Genomic DNA, 27,132 nt, shown 5'->3' on the forward strand with positions numbered 1-27,132 from the left:
GCAGCTGCCTTGTTTGTTTGTTAGAGCACAGGACATCAGCGCTATCTTGTAATGGCGAATGTGAGGGCGGCTCCCCACATGTAGCTCCATCTTCTAGAAGTCATGGTAGTAGCGCTGGTTAAATCCAAGAAGCTCCCGAGCCCTGGGGACACTGCCACTTTTGAGTACAGTAGCATACAGAGTAGAGCAGTCCTTTGCCAAGGCCACAGCCACACTATCCAGCATAAACCCAAAGACTTACCTTCCCACTCAGCTAAAGATGGCTCAGAGCTGTTCTATCATGTGGGTGCTCAACACACCCTGCACCTTTTGGGTCAAGGATATAAGTTTCACCTTGAGCATATTCGTTTAGTAAGACCAGATGGAAATGATACCACATGCTGGTCCAGCTGAGTGAGTAGACTTTGGCCCCAGCAATTGTTTGTCCCGACATGTTCCTTTGAGCTGATGTAACCAGAGAGTCTAACAGTGAGAACTAGAAGTGCAGAGTGTGTCTAGGCCTAGGGAACATTTTTCCCTCTGAATAATAGATGTGTCAGTTTTCATTTTGGCCAGGTAAAAAAGGTATTTTTGATGCAGAGTCTGATTTGATGTGATAGGTCTGACCTTAGGTGTGCCACTATGTTTTATAGGTCAAAGGTGCTAAATGGTTTTTAAGGTTCCTTCTTTATACATGTTAGTGGTGTGACAGGTTACTAGGTCATAATGAAATGAACACTTTTGGAAGACTCCTTAGCTACCTGAGCTCTTTGGTTAAAATCGAATCTCACTTAAGGCATACTCCTACTAGTCTAAAGGAATACACTGACCAGATTAATCTGCCAACCTTACTGCTGAGGAGTGGCTTGGCTGTTGGAATAGCTTCCATATCCTCAGCACTCTAACCTCACAAATGTCAAGGAGGATCACTACTTTTTATAGACAAAAAAAGAAAGAAAGAAAGAAAGAAAGAAAGAAAGAAAGAAAGAAAGAAAGAAAGAAAGAAAGGAAGGAAGGAAGGAAGAAAGAAAGGAAGGAAGGAAGGAAGGAAGGAAGAAACTGTATGTATTTTACTGGAAGGGAGAAGCTGGTAGGACCAAGCATAAAAGCTGGTAGGCCAGTGTCAAGCATTCGGCAATCAAGCAACAGAAATAGAAGTTTTTAATGCACTCTCCCTCTTGTCATGATGGGAACCCATTATAATCGATATATGGTGGCATCCTTAATGCCCATAAAGCCTTACATTGATACGATAAGCCAACACCAGCACAAGTGAAAGAGTCCAGGTAGTTTACGTGTTATGAAATATCTCCCATGCGCAATATGAGATAAACACTGTTGAATCCCAGCCTGATCTGGATTGTCTTGCTAGAGAATCGGGAACTTGAGATGGGCCTTACTGATGGCAGGAGAGGACACCCCAGCAATAGGACTCACAGGTGAACAGAGAACTCTCGAATGGGAAGGATGAAGAAAGGACGGCTATGATAGTGGGCCCAGATTGGACCAGATAGCAACAGAAGCTAAAGAGGAATGTGAAGATGTACACAAGTTAACACAGTAGCCCTTGCCCTAGTTCAAGGTAGAGAAAGTATACTGAAAGAATTTACTGCTTCACGTGAACAATTGCTGGGAATCTGGCTTCAAAAAGCAGAGGTTCCAGGGGAGAATAACAAGGAAAAGAAAACCAACCACATTATAGTTATGAGAGCTATAAAAGTGATGGAAAAATCTTGTCCAACCCAGTAGAGCCTTTGCCCCTGCTATGGGCTGAATCTTCTGTTGGCATAGAAAGTACAGAATACAGCCAAGAGTACATATTATAGGGAGCCTCTGAAGTTTTCGAGTGCCTAGTATCAGGAGTTTCCTGGAAAGGGGGTGGAAATGCTTAGAAAACAGGGATGGCTCTGTATCTGTGCAAGAAGCTCCTTGCTCCATATGGTCAGTGAGCCAGAGCAGTTCGTGTGAGTGGTCTGAGACCCACCTTCCAGTGAACCCAACAGAATTCACCAAGGCATTGCATGGAAAATCTAGAGCAGGCGGGAGGATAAACAGACCACAGTTGTGGAATCTGGGCATTGCATCTGCCAAGACTAGGCTTGCCAATGGGAGTCTGAGAAAACAGGCTCTGAAGAGTCAACCAATATTCCAAAAGGAAAAGGTGAAGCCTTCCACATCTGGCTGCTGAGCAGAGCAGCCTCTCAAGTCTGCATCTGATGTCACAGTCAAGTTTCACCACGAATGTAACTGGACAGGCAGAGGCCAGACATGAAAACAACTTGAAACCAGAGTTAGGTATGGAGCAGATTTTTAAAAGATGATAATATTCTTAAAATGCAAATATAGTTTATTTAGAAAATAATTAACTTCAAGAAATCATAAAAATAAAAGTGTAACAAATTAAAGCTCAAAAAGATTGACAACAGCTTGAAAAAATAGCTCACTGGAATGATGAAATTATGAAAAAATAGAAGAGCCGAGCAAGGGAGGCGAGAGAACTAGTTTAGGAAATATGGCCTCCAAATAGTGGTTTTACTAGAAAGGAACAGTGGGCGGTGCAGAAGGTCACCCCAGTCTCACAGAACTCACTCTGCAGACCCATGTGATAGAGGTACACACACCTGCCACCCAAGCCCCCTGAGGAAGCTCAGAGTTCACCTAGGGCTGAGGGCAAGATCTGAAAGAGTGTCAAATTCTAACTTCACTGACAGCTGCAAAGCATCACAGGACACCAGAATGCAGGGAAGAAATGAAGCTTTGAGGGAAATGTCTTTGCAATTAGAATCGCTCCAACAGTTCTGTGCAAGAGTACAGCAAACACACTTCAGATAAGGGTTTAGAATATATTCCTCCATGCGCTATGCTTCAGAGCCTGAGATGACTTCCACTGAGGACAGCTGGAGGTCAGAACACAGAACCAGCCCAGTGAGGAGCAGAAGAGTCCCCAGGAAGGTAGACACACAGAACCAAGACCTTGTGCAAGAATGCTGACCTTGTGTGTGTCAGCAGAGCAGAAACTTATACATGAAAGTTGAACACCTATGAGAGAGTTGAAGTATCAAGACACACACAGAAAAATAAAGATATCCACAAATACAGTGATAATATGCAAGAAATAAATCACAGTCAGTACAATAGCCAGTACTACTGCCTGAGCAGACCCAGGTTATGTGGTGGTCGTGGAAATATCTATGGACTGGACACGTACCTGTTCATCTGTGGAGGTTCCTGTGGAGCTCTTAGCTCCCAAAGGAGCCCATTAGGCAATGCTTAAACTGAAAGCCAGGGAGCATGACATGAGCCCTTACTCAGAGACTGTTGAAGCAAAGAAGACATGTGGAGGATTACTGGTTTTCAAGCTGACGCTTTAAATTATGTGCAAATAAAAACCATTGTAAAAAGCAACCATTGGAATGTAAAGAGGATAGCCTTGAGAAATGCTGGTGAGGAAATCTGACAGGCCTAAGGAAAGTTGTGACTCGAGAAAGTGTACTTGATTTCAAATGGAACTTTAGCAATTGGAGGAAACATTTGCATACGAATCCTAGGGAACCAAATATCTGCCAGAACTGGTTTAGAAAATGGCTTGTGTCTCTAGCTGCATATGTAGCAGAAGATGGCCTAGTCAGCCATCATTGGGAAGAGAGGCTCCTTGGTCTTGCAAACTTTATATGCCCCACTACAGGGGAACACCAGGGCCAAGAGGTGGGAGTGGGTGGGTAGGGGAGGGTGGGGAGGATATACAGGACTTTTGGGATAGTGTTTGAAATGTAAATGATGTAAATACCTAATTTTAAAAAATGGGGAAAAAAAGAAAAGAAAAGAAAATGGATCTAATTCTGCTCTGGGATCCTGTAGTGACCACCAGAGTTGCCTCTACTGGTTTTCTTGAAATGAAAGTTATCAGGGTGTGTGAAAGAAAGTCAATGATTACAGTTATTTTAAGCTTTATTTATGTCTTTGAATTACTGTTCAAGGCAACATGTGCTTAATAGTGGACTGTATCATATAAATGCATTTTGAAAGATTAAAAACGTGTCTGATTTCTAGAAGTTGATATTTTTTAAATCTGAAAGTAAAAATCAAACATATATCTTTGAATATTTTAATAAATATTTTCAATGCCTAGAATATTTATTATTTATGACAAGTTTAAACTAAAAGTGACTATAAAGTTTTCAAGTAAACTAAACTGTTAACCATCCTCCACAGAAGGTGATGAAGAAAATTACAAAAATATAGTAGTATGTAGTTATAGCTGAATCAGTTTTACTTGTGTGTGGTTGAGTATATTGTGAAACACTTTGAAATTCTAACTCTGCAATTGAACGATGCAGTTGTTTAAACTCTTCTGAAAGTATCTTTAAATGCTTTTGTACTCTACAGAGAGTCTCAAAACCAACCCAGAACTCTCAGCACAGGAAGCTTCTTCAGGAGCCAATGCTGGGCATCTCCTGACTGAGTTAAAGAGCTAGGCAACCAGTGTTGAGCCCTTTAGCAGTTTCCAGTGAACCCACCTCCTGGTTCCTCCCTCATTCACAGGCCTCCAATGAAAGCCCCTTGCAGTTTCTTCCCCATATTAACATCCATAGTACGGTGTGTTCTGGCAGGAGGGTGGTAGGCAGTAGGTCTGGCTAGTAATGCTGTTGGGATGGGCAGCAGTGTGTGATGACACATAGTTTCATAGTATTGTTTTCCTGGGAACAATGGCATAAGGGTATTGGACAGAATCCTATCCTCCAATGTCTACCCCAAACCTCATTTCCAGCCCCACCTTACTGAAGCCACCTGCCAGCTGAAATCTCCAAGTGAACACAACATTAGTGCACTAGCCTTAGTTGGCTCTCTGCTCTTTCTAACCACAAATAAGCTGTAAATATCAGGTTTGCCTTCTGGAAAACCCCCCATCAATTGTTGGTAACACTATCAGCCAAGGAACTACGATAGAAGGCCAAGGGTTGCCCTTGCCATTGTGCCTTCTCCTGATCACTTGAGCATGGGGCTTGTTCATCCCATGCCCAAGCAAGGAAAACTATGATCAATGCCACTCCTCGCATGTTTTAACACCCCCTAGATCCTATTATATTATCTACTAGTTCATTCCCCAGACATGGCCATGTTTATCACTTTTTACTCTCTTAGGGCCTTTCATGATCCTAGCAAGTTATCCTGCACCAAGAAGGATGAGAGAGCTAGCACCACCCCCCATCTGCCCACCTTCTTACTCATGATGCAGTTCACAGTCCCTCTGCCTCTGTCTTTCTCTGTGTCTATTACCGCCTCTATTTGTCTCTGTGTCTCTCTTTGTCTCTGTCTGTATCTACTTCTCTCTCTCTCTGCTTTTCTCTTTGTCTTTTCCTGTCTTTGTCTTTCCCCCTCTTTGTGTCTCTGCATTTTCCTGTCTCTGCTCCTGCCTCTCCCTACCTATCTCTCCATGTGTTGTCTTTCTCTGTATCTACAGCTAGTTCTCTCTCTCTCTCTCTCTCTCTCTCTCTCTCTCTCTCTCTCTCTCTCTCTCTCTCCCTATAGTGTATTCCTGTGTATCCTTCCCTCCCCCCAGGGACCCATCTCTGCTGTCTCATGACATTAGGATCATGTGCACTGCTCAGGAAAATGCTTCCTGAATAAATAAGCAGACAAACTCCCTCAATCCTCATGCAGCAGATGCTTCCTGAACACCTACTTATTACATAAAAGGCTTTATAGAGAAAGGGCCATTGTTAATGGCCCTTATAATACAGAAAGAAATAGGGGCAGGATTAGCAGACGTGAGAAGTCAGAAATCCTGACATGGACAGAAAGGAGTTCTAGACCCTGCCCAGAGGAGTTGTCCTAAGCAAGGTGGTCAAAACATCCATCCCTTCAAGAGGGAATCAAGAGTCCTGCCTCACAAGGTCATTGCGAAGGTTTAATGGAGATAAACGTCTATAACTTCAGTTACTTGGGAGTCACAGTCAAAGGGGTTGAGAGTTCGAGGACAGCCTGAGCCTACTGTGAAACCTGTCTCAAAATAGAGAAAGAAAGAAAAGAAAAGAAAAAGAAATTAAAAAAATAAAAAGGACAAAAGAAAAAGGAAAGAAAAGGGTAAAAAGTGAATTTGGAATGTAGCTTAGTGCTGTAACAACATGTGTGAGGCCCTGAGTTCCACCTACAGGATCATGAAGAGTGTTCATATATGCAGTGAGTGTTCCATCAGTGACATTCTGGACTGCGCTGCAGAAAACACCATCATCTATGAGTGAAGTAAATGTTCTCCCAGTGACATTATAGGCAGAGCTGCAGCTAAAACTCAGTACTTCAGGATTATGTTACTTATTACACAATGAAAATGTTTTAAGCCACACAGGAAATGGTTACTTGTGGCCATAAAGAACCATTAGAAAGCTCTGAGCTAGCTCAGTAGCCACTGAACACCTACTAGACAGTCCATGAAGTGCCTGTACCTCATCCTTTCTTATCAGTGACTTTGGCAGAAACAACAAACAAAGGAGAAGTTGCTAGACTCATTTTCGTTATACTGATTCTGTTCGTGTTTAGTACCTATACAGGGAAAGCACAAGTTCAAAAAAATAATCATAATTCTAGGATCCTAGGACCCAGCCTTGGACAATCTGATGTTTCCCATTCAAGTCCATGGAGGGTGGTATCACCGCAAGTAACTCAACTGCTAGAAGAGCCCACTACAGAAAACACAGAGCTATTCAACAACTCAAAGGCAAGGTCCTGGGGATCCAGGGACTAAGCTGGATTTGAGTGGGGTCACCATCCTTGGTCCTCACTGGTGGCTTCACGCTGCTATAAAGAGACTAAGGCACAGAGACCAGACACCCCGTTTCTGATCAAGCATTATTTCCCATCTCTATATATACTTTCAATATTCTGTTCTATCTCTGGACAGAGATATTACAAACAGTTTGAGGGCAGTTTGAGGTGAGTCTAGATCCTGATTCCTTGAGGGGAGACCTCAACTACTATTGTGTCTGGTGCCTACATTAAGAATCTTTTAATGGAAACACTGTGGAAAAATTATAAAACTGTTTCCATCAGTGTAATGCTACTGAACTACAGTGATGTCGACAGGAAACTTATTTGCTAACCCCTTCATATTTCTACTATGTATACAATATAAATGCAGTTGAACTACAGTGTTCATATTGTATTTTACGTGGACTGATAGGACTGGGGAGAGCAAGAGCAAGCACTAAAACTGAATTTGATTTCCAAGCCACATTTAATCCTCAGGTGTGCAGTGCTTGGAGACCAGGAAGGAACCTTCAATACACAGCAGAGACCAAGTCACAACCCTGCTCTGCCCCTGTGCGGTGGGCGCTTGCTCTGCAAGGTGCTCCTTCCTATGCTCCTCAGGACTAGCAGGTCCTTCTAAGTTTGGCTTCAAGAATCATATGCTGCCTTCCAAATTCCAGGCGTCTCCACCATGGTTCATCTTCACCCTCATCCTCATGATATCCATCATTTCTTCACTTGCTTATTATGCACTGAGCAATCCAGAAAGGCTGCTGCACTCTCAGATGATTGTCTAGAAACACGTTTTGTGTGATGATGAAATTGCCTCTCTGCCTTTACCATATGATAACAACTAGCCCCATGTAGACCTGGATACTTAAAACGTGGCTAGTAAAGCAGAAACTGGACTTCAAATTATGTTTAACTCAATACCCGCATGTGTTATGAGACTGCTGCGTTAGATGCTGCAGCTCAGAAACAGCATCAGCAGAATAATACAGGTCCTTCTGTCACCTTCCTGAAGAACAATAGAGATAGTATGTGATCTGTAACCCCACTAGGACATGGTACATTCTCATCCTTCATCAGTGAGGACATAGTGGATTATCCTGTGAATGTTCACTGAGCACCTGCCACCAGACAGTTTTCACTGGACCCTCAGGGAAGGCCTGCACCTCGTGAGGCTATGCCATATGAGCCAAAAAGGATTAAAGACTGAGTCGCTGAACTGTTTTCTAGATAATAGTTGCCCTTGGATACTCTCTGCATGTGAAACACGAGGAGGGAAGCCAAAGATATTAACTGTAGCCCTCATCTGGAAGGCTTTATGGCTGCTCCAAGTGCTTCTGCCACTAATTCTACTTCATTTTCTTCAATTTGAGGACATCCCAGAACTATGATTTTGTTGTCATTCAGAAAGACATGGATGAGGGCCAGGAGGCCGGCTGTGGCAGTACACAGCACTCCAGGTGCATCTGTGAGGGTGAAGCTTCTCTTCTCCTTCTGCTAGGCCGCCACCCATAAGCAGATGCCGTACCCACAGGACATGAGTTTGGCAGGATCCACACCCCAAATGCAGTCCCAGAGTTTCTCCAGGCTTCTGCTGACCTGAAAAGGCTCCCAAGTCAGTCTCTAAAATATGCTCAAATGTCTCTGGACTCAGATTCTGTTGTCCCTTTAAGAGTGGACACCAAGAGATAGCAGTCCATGAGAGAGGTCAGAGAATTTGCATATAACTTAGGTGAGACTATTCTCAGTGTGCCTAAATGACATAGAGAAACACCAGAGCAACAAACAAAATGAGGTGACAGGAAATGTGTTTGATGCCAGTGAATTCGACTGTTATCACACTGAACCCGTATTTTCTAAAATGTAGTTGAAGATAGCTTACACTTAGTTTATGTACACTTAGTACCAATATAGAGTACACTCTAGTACCAATAAGGAGAGTGGTCATCCTTGTTAGTCTTAATGACCTCATATATTAGGACCATAAAGGTCTCATATCCCCTAATAATGTAGATGGGTGAATTTATGCCCTTCCATAGAGCCCAGGTGTGTTAAACACAACGCCTATGAAGTTCTCATCCCTAAGCACTCAGACCAATGCACAAGAGTCCTATTACTAGTCTCAAGTTATGCTCTGTTCTTGCTATCTCAAAAGAAAGAATTCAGCCGAGAAATGTGGATAGCTTAACAAAAAGCTATTTTATTACTAAAAGAAGCAGAGGCAGTACCCTCCAGAGAGCTTGGAGGGGCTGAGGAGAGAGCCTGGATTTGTTACCTATGCAAGAGACTTACAGAAATATTTGTGATGATCACATTTATGGATGTCTGATGGCCCTTTTCCCTTGCAAGGGATAGTGAACCAGACAGATCTCTCTTTTAGGCTGTTTCTTCCTGTGATCCTCTTGCAAAGCCCACACATATGTTAAAACAACTGTGTTTTTAAAAAATCTCTAGGTCTTTTGAGGAATGTAGACCCCCTCATTGGTGTGCATATAAGGCAACTGGGAAAGTCCTTAATACCATAGTTTCTGATATATCAGGCAGAAACTGATAGTGCTTCAAGGTTGCTTAACCATAAGGGGACTTCTGATCATTAGGAGACACAGCTGTCAAGATACAACCGCATGTTGAGAGTAGCAGGTCATTACATTATCATTCTGCAGCAAACACTGTCACAGACTGAGAACCTAGTCTGGGCCAGGCACTAAACCCAACTCTTCACGTTTATTGTTGGCATTGTGAGAACACAGTTTTGTTTTGTTTTTCAATTTCAGATTGTAATTCTGAGGTACAAAGTTGAACATCTGTCCAAAATTACTCAGCTGATAAGCCCTACCCACAGGCAAGCTCTATTCACAATGATCCAGCGCTGCAGACCCTGCCCTGCAGCTTGACTCCAGCACCCACCCTCACCTCTTTTCACTGGGTTGGGGGGTGGTGGTACCTGTTACTACTATGGGGTCTCAGAGTTCAAGGGAGGCTCCTTCAAGCTGTGGTGTGCAGTATCTCTGGAGTCAGTCGTCAGGCTACCCTCCTCAGGGCCTAGCCCATTCCACTGCCTCGATGTCACACAGGCATCCCTTTGCTGGCCACCTCCAACTTCCCTCACCTCAGTTCACCATGCTGGTAGCTTGCCATGGCCTTTGCAACACACAGATACAATAGCATCAGTAACCGCCTGCAAAAGCTCAAATAGTCTCATAGGAATCGCACTGTGTTACTCTCCCCTGCCTGAGACATCACACAAACCCCATTATTTTCCTCTCTTGCCTCGATTACTCTCAGCTCTCCAGGGCTTGTGTTTCAGCTTTCTGAACTATACTGCTGTGCTTTCTCTTCTGTTCATATTGTTGGCAGATGATTTTGATATGTATTCAGGTGCCATTTTCTCTGCCAGATGGCACTTTATTACCCTTCAGAGTTCTTCTTGGCATTTGATCATCTGCCCCTTGGATATGGTACCACACACACACACACACACACACACACACACACACACACACACACATTGTACAAGAGGATTTGCACTCTTAATTTATTCATTTGGTTTGAATTGTTTCAGTGCCATGATGTTATGGTATTTGATATAGGATAGTGAAGAATAAGGAATGATACTACTGATATGCCAAAGTGTGATTGAACCTCACAGACCTGGAGCAAGGACCTGTCCCTTTGCATCAAGATTTGTTGAATAGCACAGGATCCATAGGATGGCACTGGATGACCAAGATCTGTGATCATGTCACCATTCCTAGTTCCAAACTTGAAGCAACCCAAGTCTAAAGGAATCTCCTATTGCACTGGCCAGTTGAAAGGGGAGGTCACATGGCATTCTAGACGCATGCATTATTTTTCCTAGCATGTTGGACACCGATTTGCTCCTATTCCTTGAAGCACATACAGGCTTTATGATGATTTAAAAAAAGAAAAACTAAACAGGAAACATAGTTTGGAAAACTAACCCTTTCTCAGGGAAAGGCTATACACTTAGCTTGGATGGAGGGTCTGGCCCAAATTCATCTTAATCTAATGACAACTGTCACTAATCCCAGAGTCATTCTCTGGAAGCTGAGATGGAACTAACATTATCCAAGAGATTAGGAGATTAAATCTGGAAGTTGACCTGCCTGGGATACATGTAGAAGAAGGGTTTCCTAGCCATCCTCCTGAGATAGGGTCTCCATGCCATCTGGAATCAGATAACAATGAGCCATAGGACCTCGGTCACATGCTAATGGCAATTACACAAACACTAGCTGTATCTTGTTGTCATGTCATTTTCATTAGCAGAACTATGTGTGAGAGAACAGTAATGCCCTCCCCCTCTGCATTTGCATGGTGACATTCATACTCAATCCTGAATATATGCAAGGCATCCCATTGCTCTGATATTCAGGCAGTAACAGAAATATTTCTCTTTGTCCTTTTCTTCTATTTTTTTTATCAGTGTATATGGTTGTCCCTTGGCTAAAAAAAGAAAAACGCAAGATAAACAGCCCCAAGAACCTGCTCCCAAGCGAAAACCATTTGCAGTAAAAGCAGATAGTTCCTCAGTAGATGAATGCTATGAGAGTGACGGTACTGAAGACATGGATGATAAGGAGGAAGATGACGAGGAGGAGTTCTCTGAAGACAACGATGAGCAAGGGGATGATGACGACGAAGATGAGGTGGATCGGGAAGACGAGGAGGAGATCGAGGAGGAAGATGATGAAGATGATGATGATGATGAAGATGGTGATGATGTAGAAGAGGAAGAAGAGGATGATGATGAAGAGGAGGAAGAAGAGGAAGAGGAAGAAGAAAATGGTAATCTTTAAATACTCCCAAAGCTTAGGCCATGCTTTGGGGTCAGTTTTTTGCATGAATTTTCTAGTGTTAATATCCTTGGCATCCTAACAATTCCAGAACTAGGTTTGCTCAACACCAAATGGATAAACTGCTTATGTGAACTTAAGAGTTTATCTCAAATAATTCCTTTAAGTTATCTTCCGAGCTTCATCAAATTGTTATTTAGATTTGTTGTCATGGCAATTTGCTGAACTATTTATGGGAAAACGTAGAAAGAAAACTAGTCTAGCATGTCTGGTGTTTCAGTGGTTCTGTCCGACAGGCGCTGTGACTGACTCAAGCATGGCTGTTGGCACAGCCTTAGATTCTGAGCCTCTAATATATGAGCTGGAGAGATAGATTCTGTCTGTTGATTGTTAAAGCCATACTTTAGTGACTGTTATGTGGCAGGGATAGTAAAAGATGTTACTTAAAAGAAATGGTTGGTAGATTGGGTGTATGTTTATGTATTTGAGAACCAGGTTTCTGGTCTGAGGTAGAATACTGTGAGTTTTACAAGCAAAGTACAAACCATCTGTGCTTGCAGTACATGAGTGGCTTCCATAATGCACACCAGAGGATATTTATGTGCCCACTTTTCTGTTAGCACAAGACTCAAAATTATGGTTTGAACCCTAACCCAAAGATCACTTCTTTTCTGGAAAGAAGTGATGGTTTAGGGTTTGCCTCACAGAAATGCCAAAAAAATGTTGGAAATATGAGAATACTTTTTTTCTCACCCTTGTCCCTTGGGATTTAATATCTTCAAGAATATAAATTCCAAAACAGCTAACTTCCAGATACAAATCCATGATCTCATCCTTTAGAGAGAACACACCAAATGATCATGCAAGTGATCCAGATGGCAATACTGCTATGTGCAGGCAGAAATGAGTGTGCCTTGTTGCAAAGCCATGGCCATTCTGTTATGAAGCATGAACTTTATTGGGCAGTCAGTCCCACATTGTTACAGAGCCTTAACATTATTGATAACAATTTGTTACTCACATTTGCCCTTAGTTCTTTCATATGGTAGTACAGAGCACCATGAGCAAAAGCTTAACCAGTTACATCATAACTTGTGCCAATAATTATTGCAAATGCTACCTACCCAGTGTGCTATAAACAAATGTGCTGATGTCACTAATGATCTGCTGAGAAGTTACTGTAGCCCTATGTAATGAAATGTGTGGAAACAAAGAGAGGAGACCAGTTAAGCAAATATTTAGGGACACAGTGTCAGCTGTGTGCAATTCTCAATGATAACTTTAGTTGTCAGTGCTGACGAGTGATTTGGATCTTGGCTGTGTGGCATCACTGCAGTCATATAAAATACTGTCTTGCATATTCTCATCATGTTTGGGAAACAGGAGATATTAATGTTCAGGGCTATAAACATTTGGTATGCACAAAGAGTCTTGTCTAAATTTAGAATCTGCTCCTTTCAAAACTTAAATATTTCAGTTTTGTTTATTTGGGGTCATAATTTAGATAATACACCTTTTGAATATACAAAGTGACATGTTTTGAAAGGTACTCAGAAGTCTTATTGAGATACATAACAATGTGACCATCCAGGCTTGAGTTGTTCTGATTTTAGCACCTAGATCCTAGTTGCATAATGAACTCAACAGCAAATCAGAACCAAGAAATTTTAGCTGTACTGATTCAAGCAACTGGGCAAAGGACAGAATCACCAAAGAAGCAATTTCATAATAACCCCATAGGGTTCAGGTTTTTAATACATCAAGCATATCTGGCCTGAAACCTATACCCAGGCACCTAGCCCATGCTGAGTAGGACCATGTGTGGAAACAGAAACCCTGCAGAAAGGAGCAGTGCTGTCCCAGATATGCAGTCAGCCACTGAGGAACAGAACTCAGACACGTCTGCTCCTCATATAAGCAATCACCCTTCAGGTGACTTAAAAGACCCAATGAATTACTGAGGAGGAGCTCAGCACATGATCTGCTATGAGACTAGTCTGTGCTACCCACAGTGAGGCCAGTAAGTCCTTACCCATGTCCTTCATAGAAAGTGAGGCCCTTTGCTCCTCTCAAGCACTCGCACCTGTGCTTCCCAGACCCAGGAGCTGCTTTTGTGGAGAATCATTCCCCATGGTCCTGATTGTTGTGTGTGTTTTGGAGGGGACACCAAATCTTTGACGGTCAATGAACATCCCTATAAGCCTCCTGGAGAATCTGTCAGAAGCTTCTGCGGTGGGGAGAAGTCTCCATGGAAGAGCCTGTAAGCTTGTGTTCCAAGACTGTTTAACTAGCCTCGTACAGTGATGCCCCAGTGCTCTGCCCTCTAGGCTGTTCCATAACCCTCCAGGATTGGGAATCACCATCAAAGGAATGCCAGAGCTCTGTTGATAGAACAGCTATTCTTTCTGATCAGATTCTGAATTTTGCTTACAATGTTAAAAAAGAGGCTTTGAGAGGCAGAGGCTTTGAGAGGCAGAAATCCATCAGGCTCCTATTTTCACATCTTCACTATGCACACACTTTTTCCTTTCTTCTTTCTCGTTTTGTTTTGTTTTACCATACTGTAGAAATCAGTATCCAAACATTTAGCAGTAAATGCATACTTGTCCCAGGATAGCCTGTCATACATATGCAAAACACAGAGGTGCAAGATTCCTGTAGTATGCAAAAGCTACCACATTTTAGTGTTAGTCACTGTCCTAAGATATTTGTCTCTACCATCCTTGTTGATAGTATCACCAAATCTCAGGTTAAGCCTGTAGCAGATTCCTCTAAGACTGGCTGTGTCTCATTCCTGCCATATAGGCAGGACCTCTAATGAGAAGCAAGGAAGACAGAGACCCTCATGAGAAGAACTTAAGCAGTCCATGTGGAAATCACAATTTGGACAAATACCATAGCAGAGCAGATGATGTTCAATGTGAGGAAGTTGGGGCAGTGATTTGAGCACAGGGAGAAAACTTGAACTGGCGTCTGCCTGAGTCGCAGGCATGAAAGAAGCCTTAGCTCATCCGTATGAATAGGATGACACTGTGTCCACCCAGGAACCATTTTCCCTTGACTATAACTTGAAATGTGAGGATTTTTTGGTTTCAGATAAAACACATTTACACAAATCATCAGATTGTTATAAAAGGAGCCTACTAATTATAGAATAAACATTTATAACATGAGAATTAAGGGTTTCATTTCAAGGATCTTTGAGCTTTGCAGTTTATACATAAGTCAAATGGCCCTGACACTGAATTTCCTATGAGAATACATGTTTACAAAAATTATTAGAAATTGGACAAATCACAAGCTAGTCTCTTGCATAGTCTTATTTTCAGAACACACTGTAAAAAATTCACAGTACCTATCTAATTCTATGCTTATTAAATAAGAATTATCTATCCTAAAAGTGAGTTATCACTTTGTATCCATATAGTATTTATTAGCAGATTTGTCACATGCTATGATTAAGGTCTTACATGATCCCTATAATGAGAAATACAAATTCACTGCACAGGTAATGCATATAAGGTATAGTTTATTTTCATATTCCATCCATCAAAAATTTTAAAGTAGCCCTTTAAAATATTATATGCAGATATACATATATATTTTAAATACACATTTATGTTTGTCCTTTTGAGCCCATGTTTCCTCTGCCCATAGACAGGAAGGTGAATTCTCAGGAAGAACTAGACAGTGCATAGTCTAGACTGAACAAGACAAAATGACTATCCTCCTTATCTCACACTGTTTCTTTAAATGCTCTACTGCTGCTGAATATATGTTAGGGTCCCCATGTGGCATTTGCCTCTGGTATCTCATGACAACTTTGAACACTGAGCATTGCAAGCCTGTGCCCACAATCATTGGGTGAATCAATGTAGGTGCCCCTCCCATTAGGGTGCCTGGCCTTCTATATTCTATATCAGTTAGCAGCCATGGGTGTGGCACCCTTGCAAGCTCATTTGGAGGAGTGGGTTGTTTTGAATATCAATATTAAGAGCTTTCTCTACTATACTAGACATGTGTTCAAGGCCAGGCAGAATGAAAACACATGGTATGGAGGTGGAGTGGGAGGGGCTGCTTTCATTAGAGCAATGCAACCTCCACTGCTGTCCCTGAAGTAACAGGGGGACTGGCAGTCCAGACCTGCAGACTCTTACCTGGGACCCTGTTCTCACAGTCCTCACTGTGAAGCAATGAGGTCTCATCTATGAGACCATCTTTCCTGGAGTGATGTCACTCTTCAGTAACTCAATCTCAAAGACCACGCTATGTGAATTCTTTCCAACAGAAGCATCTTTCTAATTGTAAGGTTTTCTGGGGTGTGTTTTTTTTTCCTCAGACAGAGTGATGTTTAAGGTCCCCAGCTGCACTCAGGTCCTGATCATGTGTGAGGCAGAGGCTGGTATGGTCATGAGGGAGGAAGATAAAGGTGCTGAGCGGTCTGCACTGAGGCCCCACAACTCCCCAGTCTCCCCTCAGGGTACTGCTCTCCATATTGATTAGCCAATTATCCTTCTGTATCTTTCCCAGGGACAGGTCCCTGATGAGGGAAGCAAGCTGAAATGCAGACAGACTGTGAAAATCAGAATTAGCCAGCCAGTGTTCTACTGTAGTCAGCAGAAAAAGCAATGAGTTCTGAGACCAGCACAGCACAGAGATGATGTGTTTAGTATGCAAGCCTTCACCTGAGGAAAGCTCTGGTCACAGTTGGGAGAAAAGAATATGGTGGATTTCATCTTCTTAAAATTAACCTTCCCAGTATACACAAAAGCCTTTTGTGGGGATATTGGAAATACATGTGTGCTGAGGTAGATTGTACTGTGGCTTGAGAATAAGAAAGTCTTTAGCCTCTAGTAGGATCTTTCTCAGTGTTCATCTATAACAACAAGAAGTCCTGATCCATAGCATCTAGTTTTTGCTTAACTATAAAATAAATTTTATTAAATTTCATGAATGTTTGAGTATTATAAGACAAATCAGAAAATGTGATGAAAATATAATGTCTCATACCCTTAAGATGCAAATCCATTTTTTAAAGTTCTGGAGGCTAGCCTTTTCTACAGTACTGAAAACAGGATGTCACATGGCTTGTTGTAAGGCCCACTGCCGAGAATCAGCAGTGTATTTGTTATATCTCGTTCATTTGCTTTTTGACCCACATGCTCTGTGGTCACAGGGAAGCATGATACCATGGGCCTCTGGGCTCTGTGCCACTAAGCTTGAGAAGGCCATCTAGCCTCTTAGGGCTCATATAAAATAAGATCACCCCCTCATTCTTTACATCTCTTTCTCTGCAGCCTAAAGCAGGCATAAGACACAAAAGATCTTCACAAGTCTGAACTGTTAGCAACTGTGACATTGCAGCCATAATCAAAAGTGACCATATGACAATCTCTCCTGCATTCACTCAGTTCTGCACCACTCTAGACCTGTGGCTGTGCCCACCTGGAACACTGACCTAGTCACACCTGCCCTGTCTTGCCCTGGGGAAAATGCCCTGAGCTCCGAAGGGGTGGGGTATGCCTGAGTGTCAGGCAGTGAGGACCAGTGCTCTCTGCTAGGGCTACACCAGAGCAAGGTCTCAAGCTGTCTGCCCATAGTCTCACACAGGGAGCGTGCTTCCTGTGTACTCAGAGGGTAGTAGGCTAGCTGAAGCTTTTATGTTTGCGTTAGAGTTTTCTTTTCCTTTTTGCTTCGATAAAGACTGAGTGAAGGAAGCAGAAACACACCCAGGCCTGGAAGAAGGCAGAATTAAGCACTGCACACTGAAGTGGTAGCTTCGAGAATTCATGCTGAAGCCAAGAACACATTAAGATGCTGAGGGTTAGTAGACCGTATTATAGAGAAAACAGCCTATACCTCCGGAGGCTTCCTTTGAAGTGAGTTAGAGTCTCTACCAGGGATGAGGACGGGAAGACACAGGGTCCCCTCCAAACCCACCACAGTGATGTAAGAAACCCACTTACCTCAGCACTGCTCTGAAGACAGAAGGGCCACACTGACTCCTGCTCTGTGGGCAAGCAGTCCTCGAGGTTAGCCAGTTGACCTGCAGAGAAGAGAGACAAACAGACAGAAGTGAGGAACAGGAGCAGACAATGAATGACACTGCTGAGAGAAACAGGCAGGCATAGAGACAGGGGGACAGGGACAGCAGAGGGAGAGACAGACAGACACTGAGAGTGAGACGGGGAAACTGCCCAGTGTCATTGTCATCTCAGAGAGCTCAGAGATGGGAGGATGTGACTATCCTATTATTTTTAAATCTTCAAATCTAGATAAGCCAGTGCCCAAGTGTCATTAAGAAGCCCATCAAAATCTTATGAATGAAATTTAATTCACATTCCATTAATTTATTCCCCTAATGAATGAAAACATTAAGAAACTGAGTTCACAGTGTTTAAGTTAAAAGTGGCTTGGTTCCTGGTATAAATTATTTATCTTTCAATCTCCCTCATCTCACTGTATAGGAAACTTTGTTTACTTACAAAACAGACAACAGGTGGCTACAGTTGGTAGGAAACTTGCCTAGGTCTTTCATTCAGCCAATGACTGCTACTACACAACATGGAGCAGATGGTACAAGCCTGTAATTCCAGTACTCAGGAGGTAGAAGCAAGAGGTAAAGCAACCTATAGGTTGCTATTTCCTACAGGAAGTCTTGTTCCTCTATGCTGGCCTACAGCCCTAGAATCAGTGTGTCTGAAAGTGAAGTGAGGATGCTGAGGGCTGAACCTTTTAGTGTCACTGTCCCTGCCTGGGTAGTGTCTGCCTGCCTCCCATGGTGTATAGGCTCTGCAGATGAAACTTATCAGTCAGGGAGAAGTCAGAGAAAGTAGCCATTAGCAAGTTTGGGACCTCAACCACTAAAATAACTCATAATACAGGATGCATAGCCAGCCTTAGAACCTCTAATTAAAGGACCAAAAATTCTCCTCGGATGATTTCCCTCATCTATAAGTCAGAGGATGGAATATGGATTGCAGAGAAGTACCAAAAACCACTATAGGGGTCCTAGGAGATTGCCACTTCTTGGAGCAAAACCAGATAGTGGGATTAGCCGGAGGTTGCTACACCACTGTTTCCAGGACTAGTGAGAGACAGCCATCTTCCCAGAGTTCAGAAGAAGGCATCTAGTACCGGTCTCTTGACCTGGTGTGGGCAGGCCCTGGCCATGTTCTCATCCTCTTTGCCTACTTCTTCACACACTACATTGGCCAGCTTTTCTGGAATTTTGAAAACCTGGCACTTACTGCTTCTCACCAATTCTAGCATCTGCAGAAGTCTCCTTCCTAATGAGAACTGTCCCCTCCCCAGCTTCTTGTCTTCCTTATATTCCCATCCAGCGTCTCCCTTCTTCATAGTATCAGCACCCTGATACTACGAAGAGTATTCATTTTCTACCTGTTCAACTTCTATGAACACACAGATGTCATCTTTTTGTTTCATTGTTGAGTTCTAAATGTAATGTGGTGTGTGTGTGTGTGCGTGTCTGTGTGTGTGTGTGTGTGTGTGTGTGTGTGTGTTACCCACCCAGCATACCACATACAGAATGTGACAACCACAGCATTTGTATTCAGTTTGGTGAGAAGGCTGGTCTGGTGCCCTTCCAAGGGCTCTACCTTTTTCTGTTTAATTAGGACTCTTAGAAATGTCAGTATTTAGTTGGGGTTAATGAATTGTCGCTAGAACTCCACAGGTATCTCTTCATCCATTATTCTGTCTATACCTCAGTGTCCTGGGTCAGACTTTCTGTGAGAGGTATGGTCCAATGATCAACTTAGCTGCTGGCACCTTAATATCTTGGGAAGTGTAGAGGTTATCTAAATTCTTACTTCCTTTCAGGAGAATATAAACTTTAAGACAATGTCAGGAACCAGGATCATTTCTGAGCAGGTTACTCAGTGGGAGAGGAGGGTGTCAGAAATAGGCAGTTATGATCTAGTCTGTGTTCTCTCAGCCCTGATTTGGTAAGCAATGCAAGACCATGTCAGGCCTTGTTCAGGAGTGACAGAGGCATTGGCCATGCTACAAGCTAGATTGATTTACAAGGTTATATTGACAGCAAAGTGCACACAGGCATGGAGCAGACAAAATCAAATACTGAGTGTGCTTGTCTTCAGACAAGGAGCTCAAGTTTTCAATGTACAGACATGGGTAGGATTAAGAATGAAGTCAGAACAACATAGCTTTCAGAAGAGGGGCTGGAAATTCACTTGGAGCAATTGTGTGTGACACATCAAAACCATGTCCTAGGATTTAGCAGCAACAAAGCAGAGGCTCACTGGAAGGAGCTGCTGCTGAACAGAAAATGGACAGGACTATGGAAACTGGACCTGCACCAGCGCTTAGCACCCTCCTGCCTGCTTGTCGAGTGTCCTCTTCTCTTTCAGGTGGGGATAAAGGGACTCCTGAGATGAAAGAAGGTAGTCCTTGGATGCAGGGATCAGCCTGTATGCTAAGAACCTTGGTCTTGAGAGGCAAAAGCTTCAAGAGTAGGACCCAGGAGAAGGCAGCATCTTCCCCTTTGGTGACACTGTCAGATACAGGATGGATTGTTGGTGTAAACCTCCAAAACCCTTAGAAGGAGTCAGAATGGAGCATCTAAACTTTTCAACCTCTACCCTTATCTACCCATACAGTTAATGTAGGGGGAGCAATCACTAGCAAAATGTTCTACTTAGATTTGCTTTTTAAAGTCCCATCTAACCTTATAAACTTCACTAACCATAGAAAATCAGATGCAAATATCAACCATTCACTTTCAACAACATTCAAGAGAGAGTGCATTTTATTACTATCTGAAAAACAAAGCTCCAGTGTCTCTTCCCCCCCCCCCCCCCCCCGCCATGGTTCCTGAGCCAGCTGCTCCCAAGCAACTCCATTCTTCCCAGGCCATCCACCCCCTGTGGCTAGCCTGCTGAAAGTTAGCTACCACTAACTAGTTCAGTTTCCCTTAGCCCCATAAAATGATAACACCAGAGACTTGTAATATACCAGCCAGATTTATAAGAGTAAATCTCCAACCCCAAAATGCCCACGCAAAGAACACAAAACTCAATTGATATAAATTCAAGCCACACACCTAGATCAGGCAAATGTACTCTACATTACTCTATTTCCCATCTATGAAATCCCTAGCTACTCGCGGCTTCCCCAGACCACGTGGGTCAGCTCCATCCCGTCAGTCTGGTTCCAGTTTGTCTCTCATCCTGTCTCATCTGACCTCTTCCTCTTCTTTTCCCTCTCTAAAACTTTCAGCTCCACCCCCTCCGTCCACTGCCCAATCACCAATTAAGACTTTTGACCAATTAAGACTTTATCTGAGCCAGGCTATGGTGGCGCACTCCTTTAATCCCAGCACTTGGGAGGCAGAGGCTGGTGGATTTCTGAGTTCGAGACCAGCCTGGTCTACAGAGTGAGTTCCAGGACAGCCAGGGCTATACAGAGAAACCCTGTATCAAAAACCCAAAAAACAAAAAAATTTAAAAAAGACTTTATCTGACCAATTAGACTTCACCTGAGTACAGGCACCCCTTTATCTGACCAATTAGACTTCACCTGAGTACAGGCACCCCTTTATCTGACCANCCCCCCCCCCCCGCCCCCGCCATGGTTCACTGCCTCAGGTGTCTCCTCCTATCCCACAGTGCTGGCACCTCTTCTGCATGGGATCTATTAAGCACATGTCCCCCTCGTAATGATGCTGTTCAGATAAGGCTTTGGGAGTGAGGAGAAAGGCTTGGGTTTAAGATAATCCTATTCTGAAATCCTCAGGATATCTACAAGTGCTGAAAAGTAACAGATGTATCTATTATAAAAAAAAAAAAAAAATCTGAAGATGGTGTAGAAAAATCAGGTGGAAGCTAGAGGCACTTTGCCACTGAAGGCATGCTGATAGCAAGGAGGGTGCCTGCCTTTCTCCAAATGTGATACGAGAACACCCCCAAGTTCTATCAGTAAGAAGAATTCTAATAGCTTGAAGTTAGCCCTTAAGAACTGCATGAGCTGTGAGTGTAAAACACTAGTAACAAAGCGATCAGCAGCACTTAAGTAAGGTGTAGTTAGAAAACAGGACACCTGTGGCTATGGTGGCTACAGTTAGCACCATCTGTCTATGACATGCATATGCCTCTCTGTCCCATTCCTACCCTCCTGGTTGACCTAAAAAGACTTTTGTATGTAAAAACTGTCTGGGGTTGTTATCTAGCTCAGCTGAATACCTGTTGATCCACTTGGAGCAGGGCACTAATCCTAGGGCTAAAAGAAAGTCTATATTCTCCCCTGTTGCAGGAACACCAAGAGGGTGGGTCCTATCCCCAGGCACTCAGTGCCTGGAGGCTTTAAAAGCAGAAGCCTTTGAACTGAACAGCAGTGGGCCAGAGGTCAGCTTCTCTCCTACTTCCCAGGAGATGGCACAAATGCTGCACAATGTGTCTGTGGTGGTAGAAGGAAATGAGAGGGGAGATGCATGCTGATCAAAGTCTGCTCTGAAGGAGTAGAGGGTGTATGGTGTGAGCTCCTGGGTTCATGGTGAACAGAACTGTGGGCAGTCAAGATCTGCCCTTTGTTAGCCTCTTTAAGTGAATATCATCTTTCACCTACTTTCCTAGTAGCCCAGTGCTGTCTTGAATATCCACCCAGAGTACAGGCCTTATCTATTTTTCTAGTCTTCTATGATGGTTACTCTTTATTTTCATTTTGGAATTTCCTAGGACACAGACTCCGACTCTATGTTTGAAAGAATTTCCAGAAATGTTTTAAGAAAGAGGGAAGACCTACCCCAAATGGGGCTGGGGGATACACCTCATAGGGTAGAGTGCTGGAATAAATTAATAAAAGTAAAAAAGCTAGATGAATGCCAGCAGTCTCCATTCTTTGCTGCTTGAGTTGTGAAGGGTCCTACCTGTGTGCTTTTACCACTATGGGTTCTACTAACCTTCCCTTCCATAAGAGACTGCATCATCTTAATTATGAGTCAAAATAAATCCTTCTCCCTTTAAGTTGATTCTGTCAAGTCTCTGGTCACAAGGATGAGAAAATTGATACACCTTCCTAAACCCAAAAGGACCTAAATTGCATTAGTCAAGACACTGGTCAGTGGCAGGCCAGCTGAGCTAGCAACCCTAGCACAAGTCTCAAAAGGTAGTGACTGAAATATGTCCTCAGTTCATGCCAGCACAGTGAGGAAAATCAAAGGGAGAGAAAGTCAGAAGACAGATGCTGAGAATAACAGTAGTCACCCGACGGGGTGTACAGCATAGCTCTGCCTCATCTGATGAGAAAAATCTAGGTGTCTAGCTGCTTGTCTGCACCAAGCTCACTGTGTTCCTCTTCCAAGAAGACTGCAGTCTGGTTGCTATGGAAACAGGCTGTGCAGAAGACTGGTAAAGCAAATCTGCACAGCATCCCAGTATGGTCTTTCAGTTCTGTCACTTGAACACATGTGATCTGTGGCTTTCTGTTGTTGCCTTTCAGGAGTAGTAGCTACTAGAGAACCTTTCTTGGGGTCTCTACAAAGATTAGGAAGGACAAATAGACCATAGGACTGGGCTTTGTGTTCTGAATTCTACTGGGTACACACACACACACACACACACCCTGCTCTTCACTGTCTATGAGATTTGGTATGTGTAATATGTTTGTATGTGACTTGATCAGTACTAAATATTTAAAAAGTTCAATCTCAGACACGCTTTTTAGAGACAAACTCCACTACAAAGCCAGTGCATGGAGTTCCAGCCATTCTAGGAAAATCTTCCAACTAAAGTGATTCTGTCTGCTCTCTGTGTAGTATAAAAATATTTCTAGCAGTCAAACTCAGAGGAGGTGAGTTGTGGCAACAGCATTTATAAAGCCCTCATGGGAAGAAAAATCACTTGTGTAGTACAGTTAACAATGAGGCTGGTAGCTGACTGGTGATCACATAGGCAGATCTGGGCTCAGCTACAAAAGCACCTCTAACTCTAGGCTCATTTTCATCCTTTGGAAGTAGATCAACCTAAGCTTCTCTGATTTCCATCCCAGATGAAAATTCTGATTTGCCTGGGAACACCTGGGCCTGGACAGGTTGAGAGGCAGCCCCTGTCTCAGCTTGGCCCTGGTACTCTGTGAGACGACTAATCTCAAGCTCAGTACAACAGAGGGAACACAACATTCTCTCTTCTCGGCACACTGTGGTATCTATGTTCCCACTTTTTACTGAGAACATAAACATGTGCATTTATTTTCTGGAAAATGCTTTGTTCATCCCAAATGGATCCCCTGACTTTGAGAGAACATTAATCACTAGAGAGAAACAGGTAATACTGACTCCTGAAAGTTTTGTGTAAGTTGGAATATTTGTACCTCATTTCTTGTCCCTGACTAGTACAGAAAATTCCGGACTGTTTGCCAAAACCCATACTTATGAGGGAGTCTTTTCAATGTTAGCCTCAGCAGAAAGACAACAAGCTGGTAAATGATCTGAATATGGAAAACCAGACATGGGATTCTAAACACTTACCATGACATTCCAGTCAAGGCTGAGACAGAGTACTTGTTTAGAATTGGTTTGCTAATGACTTGGAGCCTGTTTGCCTCCGTTAGTCCACATAATTAGGAGTTAACTTTAGGGGAGGCCTTGAAACAATTAAATACTGGTAACCATAGAAATTCTATTAAACTGTAAGGATTTTGGCCCTAGATGTCATTTTCTCAGCCATTTCCACATTTGCTGCTGTCATTCACAAGGCCTCAGATGACACTGAGTATTAGTAACTTGAAGAAAGGCCAAATCGTGCGGCACTCTCTGTCTTCAGATGCGCTCACTCCCTATTGCCTGTTTCCAGATTCCCTCCTTGAATAAGCTAGTTTTTCCAGGCATCTGCTCTGGGAGAGAAAGGATCAGAGAACACCTACCACCCATGCCAGGCATTTGAAATACATGTAGTCTGTGTGCCTCACTCTGGGGTTTGTGGGAATTTGCGAGGAGGGGGCAGGCAGATAATTAGCCCTGCCTTACAGATGAGTTCCTTAAGACTCTGAAAGGTCACTACTCAGCAAGAGTGATGAGACCAGTTGCATAACTTCTAATGTCATATCTGCCTCCCAAGAGTACCAGAGCATGTGCAGTTTTCTCCCAATGTACTTCCCCATGGGAAGCAGGCCTGCTACACATGATGGAGAAAACCTGGCACTTGCCTGGTACTGACAGAGAAGGGACCAACCCTGTCTCACAGTTAGTTCCTCGGCTTCATGGGTCAGCACGGCTGGGATACTGTGTAGGGCAGCTTATCCATTTTCTTTTCATCTGGGGAAAGGGGACATAGAACTATAGTAAGGGGCTGAGATGGACTCCGTAGCCATGCCAGGTAGAAAGCAGGGCAGGCAAAAACCTGAGGATGATCCTGAGATGAGTAAATGGAGAGTCAACAGCATTATACCTCCCATCTGCTAATAAAGGCTCATGAGGGCCTTGTCCTTTTCCAGCGCAGAATTCATTTCTGAGCTTAGAGATGCAACAGGGATTCGACAGGATTTTCCCCCTGGTTATTACAGTCAATGACATCCTCCTCCTGTATGTGTCCATGTGGGTATACATGTGTGTGCAGGTATACATGTACACTGCCTGTATATATGGCAGTCAGAGCACAACCTAAGTGTCTTCCTCTATTACTTTCTACCTTACTTTTATAGACAGGCCCTCTCACTGAACTGATCTCAGAAATTAGGCTAGGCTGGCTGGCTACCAAGCCCCACGGACCCTCCTGTCTCCATTTCCTCAGTGCTGGGATTACAGGCATGTGCCACCACACTTGGCTTCTATGTGGGTGCTGGGGATCAAATTCAGAACCTTATGCTTTCATGGACCACTTTCCTAACTGAATTTCCACATGGGGGAGAGGGGATAGAGAACCTCCCTAAACTATCCTCAGACCTTCACACATATGCTGTAGCACATGTACCTACACATCATCAAAGACACACAAATAAAATATAATGTTTAAGTTTTTTTAATTTTTCAACTTGTGGCACATACTCTCCACTTCTAAATCCTGGTTTAAAAATTCATGTCATGGTTGATACTCTATAGATAATAGTGACAATTACCCAAGACATCACGGTTGCTATGTATGGATAGAATAGCTATGCCTAGTTATAGCCCATGGAAAGTGTATAAATCAAAAGAATATAAAAAAAAAATCACATTTCCAAAAACTCATGAGGACAAGATGTCCTTAACCCCTAAAAGCTGAGCTGCCAGTCAACAGCAAGGTGTGCATCTGCGATTAGCCTTCCCACATTTGTGATTATGTTTGCTAGCTCTTTTTTCTTTTTCCTTTTTTCTTTCTGTTCTTTGATGACGATTTTACCCTTATAATAAGGAAAATGGTACAGGCAGAGTGTGGTGAAATGAAGAGGTTTGTGTCCAGAGAGACACAGAATCTGGTTCACACAGCAAGTGATGCCCTCTAACTAACACATGCTGCTGTTTGGAGAGTGGGTCAGATCCTAAATATTTGTTGACTCCAGGTGGGATGCTATTTTCAGTTATTGCTATATTGAGCTCCAAATCTCTTTTTGCTAACATGAACCTTTTCTGCATAAAATCCATAACGAAAGCACCAGAGGTTCAGAATCTCGGCTTTAGTCAGCTGGTGTTTGCAACTAGTCGATATGCCTCATTCCTCCAAATCATTATCAAACTCTGAAAGTTCTCTGGCATTTGAATCATGGAAACAAAGGACAGATGTGAAATGGCATCCATTAACCATCCAACCAAAGGGGAATGTGTTTGAAAACTCATTTATTATTATCTATGTTTCTCAATGCAGATGATAGCAATTGTGTAGAGTTGTGAATAGAGATTCAAATCCCAACTGCTCTCTGAGTGAAAGCCAAATGGGTTTCTGATGAAATAGAGGTTTACGTCATGCTTGACATGGACTTTGAAAAACACTTTAAGTATTCTGAGGTTGAGTACATCTTATTCAAGTTTCTTCAAGCTGATGAGATATGTGAATATATTATTACCACAGGTCAAGTTAAATGAGAGACAGGTGAGTGCCACAGTTAACCAGCCCCTGCTGACCCAGAGACATGTGACCACTGTGCATGCCCAGCTTGTTCAGACAGAAGATAGGCAGCCTTTGAGCTCTTCCTTCTTCATGTCACTGGAGCTCCTGTCACTTCACTGTGGGCCTCCATTCATTGACTGGAAGCTGTTACATTCAAGCCTCTGAATCCAGTGTTCTTATGGCACAGTGTCCTTCCTGTATGACTTCAGAAATCTGGGGTTGTCTTCCATATTGCCTAAATACGATGGAAGTAAGTCACTTAAGGGGGTTATAAAGAACCTCTAGAGTTAGCAAATAGGAAAGTTCAAGAAATTTTAGAAAGCTGGTGATGGGATGTCTGTAACTGGTATGCCAACTGTTGGCTCTGAATAAAGCCAATGCAGGTAGTAAATTAGAACATTAAAAATAAAGATGTATACTTTACATATGTTTATCATATTTAGTGGCTAACTTTAAGGTTAACTAAAGGTGTTTAGCTGCTTTAGTTTAGCTCTCCGTAGATATCTTAAGTGGCCTCCTGTTCTTTA

General features: G+C 43.0%; 1 protein-coding gene across 12 annotated transcripts in view; it reads left to right on the forward strand.

The window, feature by feature from the left end:
• The window catches only part of Myt1l (myelin transcription factor 1 like), a 402,403-nt gene that overhangs the window by 279,923 nt on the left and 95,348 nt on the right, over positions 1-27,132 (forward strand). For 11 of the 12 annotated variants that reach the window (XM_029541111.1, XM_029541118.1, XM_021202071.2 and 8 more), the window contains one exon: positions 11,180-11,541. The exons of the other annotated variant lie outside the window; for it this stretch is intronic. In XM_029541111.1, coding sequence (XP_029396971.1) covers positions 11,180-11,541 — 362 coding nt within the window. The remainder of the gene's footprint in view (positions 1-11,179; positions 11,542-27,132) is intronic. 12 annotated transcript variants of the gene reach the window in all.

Source organism: Mus pahari, chromosome 7 (assembly GCF_900095145.1).
Source record: "Mus pahari chromosome 7, PAHARI_EIJ_v1.1, whole genome shotgun sequence".
In the NCBI taxonomy this organism is placed as follows: domain Eukaryota; kingdom Metazoa; phylum Chordata; class Mammalia; order Rodentia; family Muridae; genus Mus; species Mus pahari.